Source organism: Vanacampus margaritifer, chromosome 2, assembly GCF_051991255.1.
Source record: "Vanacampus margaritifer isolate UIUO_Vmar chromosome 2, RoL_Vmar_1.0, whole genome shotgun sequence".
NCBI classification, from domain to species: Eukaryota; Metazoa; Chordata; class Actinopteri; order Syngnathiformes; family Syngnathidae; genus Vanacampus; species Vanacampus margaritifer.
The window spans coordinates 43,168,604-43,184,566 of NC_135433.1; the positions used below are offsets into that span (position 1 = coordinate 43,168,604).

The 15,963-nt window shown below is 39.1% G+C and overlaps 1 protein-coding gene across 3 annotated transcripts in view; it reads right to left on the reverse strand.

The window, feature by feature from the left end:
- Positions 1 to 15,963, reverse strand: part of dpp6b (dipeptidyl-peptidase 6b) — a 118,741-nt gene that overhangs the window by 45,612 nt on the left and 57,166 nt on the right. Inside the window, exon 1 of one of the 3 annotated variants that reach the window (XM_077558523.1) lies at positions 3,712 to 3,856. The exons of the other annotated variants lie outside the window; for them this stretch is intronic. Coding sequence (XP_077414649.1) covers positions 3,712 to 3,768 — 57 coding nt within the window. The 5' untranslated portion in view covers positions 3,769 to 3,856. Of the gene's footprint in view, positions 1 to 3,711; positions 3,857 to 15,963 lie in introns of those variants that run through there. 3 annotated transcript variants of the gene reach the window in all.

The following is a 15,963-nucleotide window of genomic DNA, read 5'->3' on the forward strand; positions in this document are numbered from 1 at the left end:
AATGGAAGGAGCCATTTAAAATTCTTCAACTTTATTTTTTTTAAACAAGCTCAAATCAATGAAGTAAGCAATTATACATTGTTTATAATTTCTGGTTAATTTGACAAACTATGTAACAGATTTCTGGTAAAGTTGAGAAGACAAAAGCTGTAGTTAAGGATTTTTTAAGATTTTGGGGTGGCCAAAGGCCCTGTATCACATTAGACTAGATCCACCCCTGTATCTCCACATTCAGACCCAAAACACGAGCAAACTGCAGTAAGGTGACTTTTTTTTTTTTAAACACTGCACTTCTTGAGGATCATTAATGTGATATCTTCATAAATTGGGCCTTGATAGCAGAAAGTGGAAGAAACTATTTTTGCTTCTTTAAATTATCTTTACTCACCACGGTGTGTTGAAGAGTAATGTTACTGTTTTAGACATAAATAGCTTATTTGCAAATTTAGAAAAGCTCTACAATATGGAACCATTTATTATTAGTAGTGGCATGTAGTTTTTTTGACACCGTTCTCATTCTGTCCACCTCCACTTTTAAAATTATTCTTAATATTTTTTTTACTAGCTTGGTGGTCCATGTCAAATGTAATTTTCAGAATATGACACAAGTCGCTGAAAAATGGATCACGGGCCACAAATGGCCCCCTGGCCATAGTTTGGACACCGTGCTTTATAGCTAGCAGTTAGCAAGTTAGCTCTAAGAGGTGTCCTTCCACAGAACTTAACTGCATAGAAGCTACGCACATTAAGGCAAAATGACATCACCTATAAACACAGGCTAAAAGTAATTCGATATTTTGTATATTTTGAGTAAATGCAGCATCGCAGCAGCTGCAGCTCTTTTTAGAATGTCGCAATAAAGCAAGTGATGATATTCAAGATTTGTTGCAATCTGAGTCCGAGAATTATAATTCGCAGATCATTTTTCCATGCCCACTCAAATCGTCATTTGTGACCCGAAGGAGGAAAAGTGCTATAGTAAGTAGATGGATGATGACTGCAAACACAGTCATATAGGATTTGTGCCACTTGAAATGTACGCAGAAATGGATTTTTCAAAAATCCGAATCTATAAATTGGGGCGCTTGGACCTGCAGTGTGATTGCAGCCATAGGCAGACTCTCAAGTCGAGAGCGACAATTGCAATGTTCTCTCGCTCCAGGTTGCCTTCAAAGCATCCACAATCAAGCACGTGCCTTCTTTTTGCAGCTCGAAACAAGCTCAGCGAGTGATCACGTATCAGAGAAGGAAAGCGGAGAAGCGTCCTCCCCTGTGCCCGTAACAACTACACTAATGAAGACATCTGCCCTTTTCTTGTCTATTTATTGGCTTATATTTGGGATTAAAGAAAGGAGCGCTGATGCATTCAAAGCAGGAGTGTTCAAATCTCAGCCGTGCCTCTCAGCTGTGCTTCCCGCGCTCGTGGTGATGATATCGCTGCATCCTTTAAGAGCAAGCCCTGTATCGCTAGTTGATGTTAGCAAAGTCAGCGTTGAAGCTGTAGCAATTGTAATTCATTCATTCCCTGAGTTGCAAACAGTGCAACAAGCTGTTGGCGGTATAAAGAAATGAAGGTGAGTTGATGCAGGTCACTCTGACCGACAAACGAAGACGGACATCAGCGCTTTTCACGAATCGGAGAACCTCCATTTGAAAGTCTGACAACACACATCCTCGCCAACTTTTCTGGTACAGTAGCTACACACAGGCTTGGGGAGTAACGGAATACATGTACTGCCGTTACGTAATCAGATTACAAAAATATGTAACTGTATTCCATTACAGCTACAGGGAAAAAAATGTAATCAGATTACAGGTACATTTATTAAAAATGGGGATTACTTCGAGGGATTACAATTTCTACGATGAGAGAGAGTGCGAAAGCGGGTGAGAGAGCGCATGCATGTCCGCGCGAGTGGGACCGTTGCTACATGTCGGGGAGGTGGGAACAAACGAACTAACTAGTCGTGTCCGCCACACGCGGGCAGTTTGAAAAAGCTTCACGGAAGGGAGGAGAAAATAGCGACCGTTATTCACTGGAACTTACTCGGAGCGAAGGTTTGACCTGAGAGTCCAGCGGCATACTACGCGCTGTAGCTTCTTGCTAGCTAGCCCGCAACCGTAATGTGAGTTACACTTCCCAAACAAATCTTCTACCATCCATCCATTTTCTTAACCGCTTAGTTCTCACAAGGGTCGCTGGAGCCTATCCCATCTGGCTCCGGGCAGTAGGCGGGGTACACCCTGAACCGGGGACATGTACATACAGTGTGTTATTTAATCTTTGTGCACATGTTTAGTGATGAATGGTAAGCATGAGTATTGGGACACATATTTGTAACACAGCGGTGGGCAAAGTTCAGCCCGTGGGCCACAAAAGTTCAAGGGTTAAAAAAAAAAATAGATATATTATGCTACTGACAAGAACTAATGTTGAAATTGTATGCAGTAAAAGAAGCAAATGGAAAAAGCATCCTAAAATTATCCTTTGGAACATGTTCTCCCAATTTCTCTAGTTCACTTTCTTTGACACGTTTCAGAGGCTGAAGTTTAGCGCCCCTTGAGGTGAAACGTCATATTGCACTTGAAGTTTGGATTCAGTAAGTTAGAACATACCAAAGCGACTTCCAGGGAGGTATCACATTTATAGAGAGAGACTGAACAAAAACATTTCATTCATCTGATGAAAGAGGCGCAGTGGGTCGGCAATTACAGTTTTACGCTGTGATATTTATTTGCAAAGAAAATTGGCACCAGTGGACTTTTTTTCACCTACAACTGTGAGGAGCAATTCTGCTTCAAACATGCCGGCGGCTGGCATTAAAAGATGTTTGAAAGTGTGCGGCTCCCACTTTTAGAACAACTATAGTCAGTGTCAATGTTGCAATAGGTATGTCGTTTTTTCATTTGCTTTTATGCCGGGGGTCAAAATATTTCTCTGATAAAGTGACTCACCTTGCATGTCTGTCTTGAATTACTTTTATTGGATTTATTTCCAACAGAATAAAAAAAAAGCATGTTATCCTTCTATATGTTACCACTGGTTGATGATATATCCAATTCCTACTTTCATATTAAAAAATTTGCTTTTGGCTCATTTTTACTTCTACAAAATGTAGGATTTAAACAAGGTTGCCTTCACTGTATACCCCCACTGAATCTCAATGTGTTTTGTTAGCTTCTCTTGCTTACAGACCTTGAAAATGTCCCAACCACTTAACAATGAAACACCTGCTGTGCGACAACATTAACAACCCAGCTGTTGGCAAAACACAATTTGAATTTGATTGCAGTCAAGCTCTTCATAGCCACGCAACAACATTCTCCAAGCCACTATCCTACTTGTGGAAAAAGTGTGTGTGTCTACACGCCATTACAACGAGCCCCCTTGCGTTCCCTCCGGCCTCATCCACGCTACCATCGACACTCACATCATTTAACACCCACTCTGTTAGCCTCCACTCTCGTTTTACGTCAGCGCTCCTCCAAAATCTGACGAGCTCCCTGAAATCCAAGGCTGGGCTCGAGAGTGAGGTTACAACAACTTCATCAAATATTTAATTTCAAGTTGTGCCCCAGTTGTTCCACGCTGCGCATCTTTCACACGCCAGCCAACTCCGAGCGCAAGTGCTCTGACAATCGTGTCAAATGATGTGAAAACAAACTGATGTGATTGGAAGAGACGGAGAGGAGAAGCGGACGAGGTCCTACCTGGTCCGGCTGCGGCGCGCCTTTGGCCGGCCCGCTGCCGTCTTTGGCAGAAGTCATGGGCGTAAATTAGAAAGGAGGAGAGGAAGATGGGATGAGCGTGCGGCTTCCGTCCGCTGGTGACAGGTGCAGAGTAATGAAGACTACAGAGATACGGAGGGAGAGCCAGAGAGGCAGGCAGAGCGAGGAGGAGGAGGAGGAGAGCGAGCGAGCGAGCAGGAGCGTTCAAGGATATCTGGTGATTTGCTACAATAATGACGACCGTGGGCGCAGACAGCAGCTGACGTGCTGCCAAGTGGGAGGTTCGCTTTACCTGTGCAGCACAATGGGCTCTTCTGACCACACACACAAGTTTGTTTTACTATCTTTGTGGGGCCATCACATTGACATCATGCATTTCCTAGCCCCTTCCCTTAACCATCAAAAATGATTGCCTCCCCCTATACCTTACCCTAACCTCAACCATAACCCAATTCAAACCTAAACTTTAAAACCAAGTCTTGACCCTCAAAAAGAGGTCTTGAGTTGTGAGGACCGGCCAAAATGTCCTCACTTCACAAAAATGTCCCCAATCTGTTGGTTAAAGACATATTTTGGTCCTCACAATGTAGTATGTACAAGTACACACACACACACACGCACACTAACCCTTTCTTAGCCCCTTCCCTTAATCCAAACCATCAAAAATGATTGCCTACCCCTATACCTTACCCTAACCTCAACCATAACCCAATTCAAACCTAAATTTTAAAACCAAGTCTTGACCCTCAAAAAGAGGTCTAAACTTGTGGGGCACAGCAAAATGGCCCCACATGGACGGGTGGGCCCCACAACTCTGTGAAATCCAGAAATGTTGGCCCCACTATGTAATGAAAACAAGACCACACACACACACATTTGTTTTACTATCTTTGGGCCATCACATTGACATCATGCATTTCTTAGCCCCTTTCCCTAACCCCAACCATCAAAAATGATTGCCTACCCCTATACCTTACCCTAACCTCAACCATAACCCAATTCAAACCTAAATTTTAAAACCAAGTCTTGACCCTCAAAAAGAGGTCTAAACTTGTGGGGCACAGCAAAATGGCCCCCCAATGACGTGTGGGCCCCATAACTCTGTGAAATCCCAAAATGTTGGCCCCCACTATGTAACAAAAATGAAAACCACACACACACACACACACACACACTTGTACTCACATAATTGTGAGGACATCCATAGACATAATGCATTTCCTAGCCCCTTCCCTTAACCCAATCATCAAAAATGATTGCCTACCCCTATTCCTTACCCTAACCTCAACCATAACCCAATTCAAATCTTAACTCTAAAACCAAGTCTTGACCCTAAAAAAGAGGTCTTGAGTTGTGAGGACCAGCCAAATGTCCTAATTTCACAAAAATGTCCTCAATCTGTTGGTTAAAGATGTATTTTGGTCCTCACAATGTAGTATGTACTAGTACACACACACACACACACACACACACACACACACACACACGCACGCGCGCACACACTTCTGCTTTTCATATATGTGAGACCATGCTCATGGATTAAGGAGCAAATGTCAGAGGAGATGAAATAGACAGCACACACGAAGTGATTAATGTTGACTCAATTTTTACACAGGAATAACATGCAAAAAAAACAAAGAGCATCATTATATGAGATGCACACTTGTATGAGTGTGTGAGGTTTTTTAAAGTGAGTGTGAAACTTTTTTTCGGTTGAATATGAGAGGTTAATGTTATTTTTGGCCCACACGGAACCTCATATCATTAGCCGCAACTTGTGATTACTATTCTTGAAATGAACGCATTTAATTTTACCTCACAAATTATTCAAAAACAGGCTCCTGGTCAAGGCATTATAATGAGATGCATACCAAAAATAACATTTACTGTACCTCTCATATACCTATGTGAGTGTAAGAAGTTTTTGGGAACGAATGATATTTTTGTGAGAGTTGTAATGTTTTTGTTATGTATAAGAGGTTTTTTGTATATATATATATATATATATATATATATATATATATAGTTTTTTGGTTGGTATGGTTTTTGGTGTGAGGTCTTTTTTTTGGTGAGAGTGCATGTGAGCTTTTGTAAATGAGAGATGTTAATGTGAATCAGAGGTTCGTTGTTTTTATGAAAATTTTTCTGTGCGAGTTTTTGTTGTGTTCTTTGGCTGTATGAGAGAGAGCCATTTGGTGTGACTGATATATATTGTATATTTTTTAGAGACAGTGTGCCATTTGTTGGTGTGTGTAAAGAGTTGGTTTATGTGAGAAATACATGATGAGAGAAAGGCATTTTGATTGGTATAATGTTTTTTGGTGCCAGTGAGTTTTTTTTTGTTTTGTTCTTTAATGAGTGAGGGGATTTTTTTGGTGCAGCGATTTTGAGTAAGTAAGAGTTTTTTGTTTTGTATTGTTGTTCCAAGTGAGAGTATTTTGGTGTGGATGAGAGTAAGTGTTATCAGATTTTTGATGTGACTGGGGTTGAAGGTTTGTTGATGATTATAAAAATTTTGCAGCGTGAGTCTTTTGTGAGAGTGAGAGTTTTTCATTGTGAGTTTTTTGGAGTGTGTGACAGATTTCGTTGTTGCTGAGTGTGCTTTTTATGTGTGTTTTACTGGTTAATGAGGGTAGTTTTTGGTGAGTGAGAGTTTTTTTTGTTGGTTGCATGATGTTTTTTGTTGCAAGTGACAGTCTTTTTATGCAAGTGAGAGTTTGTTTTTAAGTGAGAGTATTCTGGTGAGTGTGAGAGTTTTTGGAGTAGTATGAGAGGCTTTTAGATTTGACTGAGAGGTTTGTTGGCGTGCAAGTTCTTGTGTGAGTGAATTTTTTTTATGTGGTCGAAAAGTTTTTAGTGAGTGTGAAAGTTTTTGTGACTGAGAAGTTTTTTTATGCAAGTAAGAATGTTTTGATAAGTGTGAGAGTTTTGTGAGAGATTTTTTATGCGAGTAAGAAGTTTGTTGTTGATTATATAAAAAAATTGACCATGTGAGTTTTTATGTGAGAATTTCTATTTGGTGTGTGTGAGTTTTTTAGTGTGACAGTTTTTGTGACAGAGAAGTTACTGTGAATGATTGTTTTTTGTATGATTGAGAAGTTTAGTGGGTGAGAACTTTTTGGGGGTGTGTGTGAGAGAAGTTTTTGTGAGTGAGACTTAATGGGTTTAATAGTTTTTGTGAGATAAGAGTTGTTTGATGTGGGTGAGAGTTTTTTTGGTGTGACAGAGTTTTGTTTTGACTGAGAGGTTTGTTGGTATGAGTGAGTGGCTTTTAGTGTGTGGGATTTTTTTGTGCGTGACTGAGTTTTTTTTTGTTATTTTGTGTGAGTTTGAGAATTTTTCTGGTGAGTTTTTTGTGACGGATGTTTCTTGGTGTGAGAGAAAACATTTTTCATGAGTGAGTGTGAGTTTTTTGGAGTGAAAAATTTGTGTAAGGTGTAAGGCAATGAGAGTGGAAGTATTGCATGAGTGGAGGTGTGTTTTTTTTTTTAATTTTGTGTGAGATATTTGTTGGTGCTTGTGACAACGTTTTTTGTGTGTTTTGTGTAATGTTTTTGGGAGTGGGAGTTTTTGTGTGTGTGTTTTGTGCTGTTTTTTGTGAGTGAGATTTTTTTGGGTGCGTAGTACAGTGTGAGTCTTTTTGCCACCTCTGACTGTAGTGCAGACAATGTAAGCATCATTTGAACGTTCGTCTAACCTGGCAACCGTTGCTATGGGGGGCCGGCTCAGCGAAAGGTCAATTAGTTGTTCTTTTATGTTCTGAAGCGTGATCGCTATCGTTGGAAAATATTCAGATATGATCATATCCTAACTTTCCATTCCCAATCCTCGTGTCACGACTATCTATTTATTTCCCCATGAATTTGTCACACGTCCGTTCCAATCTACAGACTCCATCTGACGATCTAAGCGAGCTGTCGGGCGTGCATCAAATCACCGCGCACGCTCGGTCCATTACCGAGCAAATGGAGATGAGAATCAATGCAACAAAAACAAAATCCTTCCAGGTAGCACCAAGGTCCTTTTTTTTTTTTAAGGAGAGATCTCGTCCTTTCTCGGCAAATTGAAAAGCCTGATTCCCGGCTGACAGGAAAATGCAGCGTGGTGAGCAGGAGAGGAAACATTTGCATATTATCAGTAGCAAAAAGAACGATATTGGCTGTGCTGTGTGTGCAGCTGTGTTGTGTGTGTGCTTGTAAAACAAAAGAGGGCTGCTGCTGCTCCTGCTGCGGTTTGCCGCTGCTGCCGGCCCGGCTCTTGAGAGACACAGTTAGTGAGTGTCCTCCCACATACAGCAGAAATAGTTGCAGCTCCTAACAAAACATTGTTAGCAGCCCAGCTCGATCTGTTCCGTGTGTGTGTCACATCACTCTGTGCACACACACACACACAAGCCACGTTCTTGTTAGCACAGCTTGTCTGTCTATTTGCACTGTGTGAGCGCGTGCGAACACACGCGCACACACAGGAATATAAGCCAGAGTGTATTTCCTCAGAAGTCATGCACAGCCGCTAGCTTTTCAAACCAATCATCTGCTGGGAGCGAAGCAGCTGAACAATATTGTAGAGGACAGAGGACGGAAATGATTCCCTCGTTACACCAATGCCCGTTAGTGCCATTAGTGCTCTCAGAAAGGGCATTATTTGCTTTTTTTTTTTTTTTTTTTTTTTTTTAACACGTCCAAGACTGGGAAATTATTCTTTCAATCTCGGCCATTTGCAAAAGCGTAAGTGCAGAATCAACTCTATAATTAATTACAAAGTCATTGCAATAGTCATGAATATTTCATTTAATTTAATTTTTTTTTAAAAAGGCATGTTGCCAGATGATAACACGCTGAAGATGATCCATGGATTAGTTGGAGGAAAAAAGAAAAGAGCGCATTCACAGTCTATATCATTCTGACATGCCAAGGAAGCTGAAACATACTCAACGTAACACGCTAAGCCTAACTTCAAAATAAAGTTTGCCAAATATAGTAATACATTGACGGCAAGCAAATAGCCTTAGTACACTTTCATTTTTAAGTTGGCCCACGTCATGGCGTGATGGATAGCTCGACTTCCCTTTTAGACGTTTCTTTGATTGACATTGTAGTTGCGACCAACATCAACAACGCTATCCTGAACTCGTGTTCAATCGCTAATTTAGGTTGCTAAGTGGCTAGTGGCTAGCGGCTAGCTGTTAGCATGAGCAACAAGTGTCTGGCTGCTAGCTGTAAATGAGTTTGACACCTGGCTTACTTGAATCCTTTTTCAATATTCTGGACCAAGGCTACTTTGTAATTCGCTCTCTATGTTTAAAGGAAAGGAATGTGCCTTAAATTGCAAATTGAGGTATTTTCTTTATTTTAATAAAAAAAGATAAATAGAACTTTGTCTTCGTTTATTTTATAAAACACGTTTGCCCATTAAAAAGGAAAAACATTCAACTCAAAATGTCAAATTTAGCTGTTTAGATTATAGGAACACATCATTAAGCTATTAATACCTTGCTATTTTACACTTGGACCATGTATAAAATAAGAACGTTTCTGCCTCATATTGCACTTAAAAGTTGTGTTCTTAAATCCTAAACGACTATATTAAACATTTTGAATTGATTATTTTATTTGATAGGAAAAAGTGTTTAAAAAAAAAAAAGGAAGACACTAAATCCTAAATGGCTACATTAGACATTTTGAATAGTTTTTTTTTAATTTATTTAATGTAAAAGGCATTTTACAAAATAAATGAGGACAAATTACTTGATTATTTGATGGAGTAATCAATAGGATAATTGATTTTAAAAACATTCAATAGTGATAGCACCAATCAAAAGCATTGCTAAATGTTGACGGAGAAGCAACAAGAACTGAAGCAAAGAAGTAATAATTTAGTTGTAGAGCTGTCAAGATGAATCGATTAATCAACAAGTAATCAATAAAGCTGTCAGTTTAACACGTTAATCTAGATGAATTAATTACACACAAATTAATGCCTTGAAAAAAATAACGCAATTTATTGTGTAGCGTGGGTACCAAACCCAACCTGTTGCGCGAGTGTACGCTCTTGTCTCCCTAATGATCGTTTGGCATATTGCCCCGTTTGGTCATACGGTCATGTGACCAATAAGAGTATGGAAGTAGCCAGGACACGCAAGGGAAATGTTTGTTGCTGGTCGAGGTGGGTTTTGATAAAGTTTCTGAAAACTTAAATGAATACTTGTTAACTTGTAGAGCCAACTGCCAGTGCCCGACTGCGTCGATTGACCGTCGCATTTAGTAGAAAAGTCGAGTTGGTGAGTCATGTTTTTAGCATTAGCCATCCTTTGGTCCGGTTGCATTTGCTTTGGCATGTTTCCCAATCACTGAAGTGATTGATGATATTGATGATTTACTGTTAATAATTATTTTATGCATTACATGGCGTTTTAGCCAGCTTTGATTGTTTGAAATACAATTAACACCGACAGCACTTTACTCACTGAAGTTGTTGTTTTTGGCATTTGAATGGAATTGAACTGATGCATCTTATTTCTTAGAATGCGTTGCTCTTATAGATTCAATTTGTTTAATGCTGCTATCGCTTATTATGCAGAACTTTAGCATTATAGTTTTTTTGATAAAAGAATTGACATGTCAAACTGATTTATATTGTGCAATACTGATGATGGATTAGAACTATTTTCTATTTATAATGCGATTAGTGTTATTTATGCCAATAGTTCATCTCATGTCATCCATACACCGAACCTCAGCTAGTGGAAGTTTATTTGAAAAACATATATATATATCTATATCTATATATATTTTTAAACAAAATATAAGTTTAGATTATATTTTAAAATTATGCCTGGCCTAATTGTTGATGTGCTTAAACTTTTTCTTTTGATTTTCATTTATGAAGCACACTGCAACAAAATAAATGTAGATTTCAAATCTTCTCTTCTTAGTGGATTCAGTTGATTAGTCATGCGCTACAATTTTATAATTTCTTAGAATTCTAATTATTTATTTGGGGACCTTTAGCAGATATGAGATTAAAATAGATGAATTTGATTAATTAATAAAAAATCCTGTAATTAATTCGATTTTTTTTAATTGTCTGACAGCACTAGTAATCAATTATCAAATTAATCCACAACTATTTTAATAATCGAGTAACCCTAACCCTTTTTTTTTTTTTTTAATGGTTTAAATCCTCTGATTTCAGCATATCAACATTAATTGTTTACTGATTTCTGTAGTCTTTCATGAAAGAAGACTGATTATCTTCTATGTTTAATCAAAATAAGATATTTACAAACATCTGTTTTTACTTTGGAAAACAATGCCTGGTAACATAGTACATCAATCCAACTTTTTTTTTTTTTTTAATCAGTATATGAATATGAAGTACGAAATAAACACCAATCACTGGTTAACAGTAATCGGGGGGGGGGGGGGGGAGCTTTTGTAATACACTTTCATGCAAAATTTAAATGAATCAAACTAATAGATAGATTAATCAATTCTAAAAATATTCAAAAGTGACAACACTATTAGTAGCAAAGTCTGAATAAAAGGGAACATTTTGAGGGATGGAGCGCATTGGATGTCACATTGGACTAGTTTTAATTGCAAGACAGCAGCAAGGACCTGTAGAAACATTTTACAAGAGGATTATAGCGTAATCCTCACACCCGCGAGTCTTTTCTCATCAATTTCATTTCAATTACTCATGTCACTTGTTCACAAGCAGCCGAAAATGCATCAAGCAGTGCTGTTACCGCGGCAACCAGACAATTTAACAAAACATTAGCAGTGTGTGATGGCGCTACAAGTAAAAATGACTGATGATGGCGAACGAAAAATCAAATCCTACATCAATTTTCTGTCGTTTTGTGTTAATTAGTAGGAGCCGGAGCCTTTCCCAGCTGATTTTGGGCAAAAAAAAGCATTTACAATCACATTCACATCTCGGGACAATTTTGAGCTTCAATGAACTCAGCATGCAAGCATGAGGAGAGAACACAATGGATTTGAACCCACAGCCTTAACTTGTCCGCCATGCTGCCCGGTATTCAAAGTAACAAAAACAGAAACAGCTTTCAGTATGATGAAGTGCGCTAATAAAACAAGGACACTTCAAGATGCTGAGACAGATAAGAGCAAAAAAAAAAAGAGAGCGACGCCAACACAAGCAATGCAGACACGCTGCATGCTCGCTCCCCCTAGTGCTCACTCATGGATTGACACACTTCAGTCCTTCCTGCCATGCAAAGGACGCAGCTGCACCCTCAAGAAAGGCTAATGGGGAAAAATGAACAACGCAGACGAGAGGATCAGACGGAGACCAGAGCACGGATCGTTATCAGTTAGACCCTATCAGGCTCGACAGGAAGTCGTTGTCTGCCATCTTTTATTATGAACGCATATGCTCTCACAATTCTGCAGTGTTCTCGTGTGAGGCCGCCCACCACATTTTCTGATCTTATTTCCCGACGCCCTCCCAGGCGCACTCACCAAGACTTTCCTCATCAATCAGCGACCTGCTGATTTTGTAAGCAGCCGTTTGCGTCAGGCAGCTGCTCAATCACTTTCGTCCCTGTGGTCTGCTGTCATTGCTGCACCTGCAGCTGCACCATGGGGGGGGGGGGGGGGGCAACACGGGTCTGAGGAACTGCCGCTCTAAATCACGGCGTACAAAAGGTTAAGGAGACATCACATACTTAAAAGTCCAAATGTGTCTCCGTTTGGTTGAAAGTGATCAAGGCAACATTTTTAGGACTTTTTGACCCTCATCAATGTTTTGCTGTCAAAGCCAGTCAATTGGCTTGATTCAACAGCATTATGGCAGACTTCTATTTTTGAGCCACGCTTTCCTTAAATACAGCATGATGAACTACAGTGAACCTCCACATATTTACCGTTCGGTGATTGATTTTTTGGGGTGGCACCTCAACCTATCTTCCCTTATTCACTGAAAAGAAACGTCCTATTTGCTGTTCTTATGCTCAAGCCAAAGCAATAACTGATATTTTGCTATAAAAAAACTAACATGACATTTGCTGTATTATTATACAGATGTTCACAAATAAATAAAAGGAGAATTTCTGTCTTAGAATTGCACAAAAGCTCTTTCCTGGTTGGAAGCTGGCTGAAGCCAATTGCTGCCAAGCCATATCAATACAGTATACAGAATATACAAAATTTGCTTTACAATCATTTAACTATATCATTTTACCTTTATGTGCCTATGGCTAAAAGGCGAGAGTCTCTGTTGCCAAAGTATGTTTCAAATCGTCCATTTTTAAAATGACAAATTGACTCATTTGCTCCCAAAACGTATAAATACGTTCAATTTTAAATGTTTTAGGTGTCCCAAAGACGTATGTGTACGTTGTTGTTGTTTTTACATGCTAGAGCATACATAGGGCTTTGATGCAGCCTCTCAACTGCAAAGAACGGTTGAAGAAATGGTAGTTATTACACAAACGGCCAGCAGTTGGCAGCAGAGCAAACAAGCTCAACCAGGACCATGTTGAAAAAAAGCTCATTTACTCACAGTTCTAAATAGATTTGTAAATAATGATACAACTTAGCTATATTATAATGCTAATTGCTGCAAAACAGAAACAGATAGAAATATTTTTTTTTTCTTGATGAAAGAAAATATTCTAACCTTTCTTTTAATAGGTTCCATGTTTTTATAGCAATAGAACAATATTCTGTGGGCGTTACAAGATCAGTCAAAATCGAGTAAAACAGCCGGGAGTGAAGGGGATTGTTTCAGTAAAAAATGGCCGGACCTGAATGAGTTAATCAAATGAAATTGATTAATTGCCCAGCTCTAATTTTGTGGCTAAAAAGCGAGGGGTGGAGAGTCTCTGTTGCCAAAATATATTTCAAATCGTCCATTTTTAAAATGCCAAATTAATCGAATTAATTTGATTTATTGTCCAGCCCTGATTTGTGGTTTATATATATTTTTTTTAATGTTATCAGTTATCAGTATTGGTTTGGAGAAGCACACATTTATCGTTATCGTTGGAAAAGAACAGTTATCGTACATACTTAATACAAATTGTACCTGGATAGATATTTGAAAACAAACTATTCTAAATGATTAATAACAAATGTATTGTACTTTAAAGTTAAATACAACTGAACTGCACTTAACAAATGTACTGTACTGAATAAAAAAAAAAGTCGATTTAATTCAATGATTTCTTCACGTACCATTAGAGGGAGCCCACCTACCACCTGTGTTACTTGTAATAAACTTTGAAAATCACAGCTAAAGGATTATCCTGAACAATGTCCGAGTCACGACAAAACTGACAACAAAAAATATTGACATAGAATGTTTTTTTCTTTTACAAATGTGCAGCAGCTTGTGTGTTTTTCTTTTTTAGTCTGCAGTCAATTTTTAACAACTTTACTGAAGCATACTTGTTATGTTGAATCCATCTTCCATACGTCCTTGGACATTGCTGATTTTCATTTTTATTATTTTTTTTAAACAGCCCATCTGATGTGCGCGCAATTGCTGATGTCCCCCCCCATTTCCCACTTCCATTATTCATTAACTATTCTGGCGGCTTCACCTTTGATTGACTCTCGAGCTTCTTACGCATAATGCTGGACTGCCTCTTAATACGATATTCCAAGATGCTGTCCTGTAACTCCAAAATGACGTCTGACTGAGACGCCACGCAAAGAAGAACCAACCATATTAGCTGGTTGGATCGAGATAAAGAAAAAAAGAAAATAAAAACATCTCCACCCAATTTCACTACAAGTGCATGCTTAGTTTGGTGGTAAATAATGCATGAATGTTAAAAACACCATTCAGGTGCATGAGGAGGAGAGTGTATCAGCACTTTAAGTGTGAGGCACAACTCCCCAGGGGGGCGCCAAAAGACTTATGGAAAAGCAGCTGTGTGTGTGTGTGGGGGGGGGGGGGGGGGGGTTAAAACCAGCTAAATCGTGAAATACGCATAATTGTGTAAATGCTTAGGACATTTTTCATCCTGGGTACTATATTGTCGCTATTTTTTTCTCACCCCATTCATTCCTAATAGTATATTCAACATGACAGATTCATGCCGTTCTCTTTTGGGAATTCAAAATAATGAGCTCATTTAATTCATCTTGGAAAATTCTCCAAATTCTCAGATAACAAAAAAAAAAAATCACCATTAAAAGTACCACAAAAAAAATCCAAATATTTTCATTTCCCACATTTCTCACTAACAAAATTGACATGTTTTGACATATTTTACAATATTCCCTCCGAGACTCAACATTTCTTGACTGAGTCAAACCATTCCAACTTGAACATATTCAAAACATTTTTTTACCTATTCCCATTCACAACATTTTCAAAATACCCAACTTCAAATTTCTCACAAACAAATTGGCATTCATTCCATCCATGCATCCATTTTCTTAATGGCTTCTCCTCACAAGGGTCGCTGCAGCCTATCCCAGCTGGCTTCGGGCAGCAGGCGGGGTACACCCTGAACTGGTTGCCAGCCAATCGCAGGGCACACAGAGACCAACAACCATCCACACTCACAATCACACACAATTTGGGTTGTTAAATTAACCTGCCATGCATGTTTTTGGAATGTGGGAGGAAACCCACGCGAGCACGGGGAGAACATGCAAACTCCACCCAGAAAGCCCAGACTCGATCTCACGTCCTCTGCACTGGGAGGCGGACGTGCTAACCAGTCAGCCACCGTGCCGCCCGGCATTCATTCCCAATGACATATTCAACAAAACAGATTCACACCATTCACATTCCAAATGTTCAGCTCATTTGATTCACCTTGGTAACAATTTTCAAAATGCTAAATATTTCGATAAATTAATATTTCCGCATTTTTCATCAAGAAAATTCCCATATTATGACATGTTCTACATTATTCCCTTCTCTTTGTGCATTTCTGCAATGATTCAAACCATTCTAACTTTAACATGTTCAGAACGTTCAAATTATATTATTAAAGGAGCATTGTGGACTTGGGCTACGTTCACAATGCAGGGCATTAGATTCTTGTCTGCATACTGCAAATCTCGCCCGAGCCGGCAGTCTAGCCTGGTGCGAGTCCAGACCCAAAGTCTTACTCTGGTCAGATTAAATACATGTTTTGCTAACTTGCTCTTCAAATGCAGCCTTTTGTTTATTGTCAAGTTGGCTTGCTTCACGCACATATATACTGTATTTTTTTTCTTCTTTAAGTAAAACAACATTAGGTTAGCC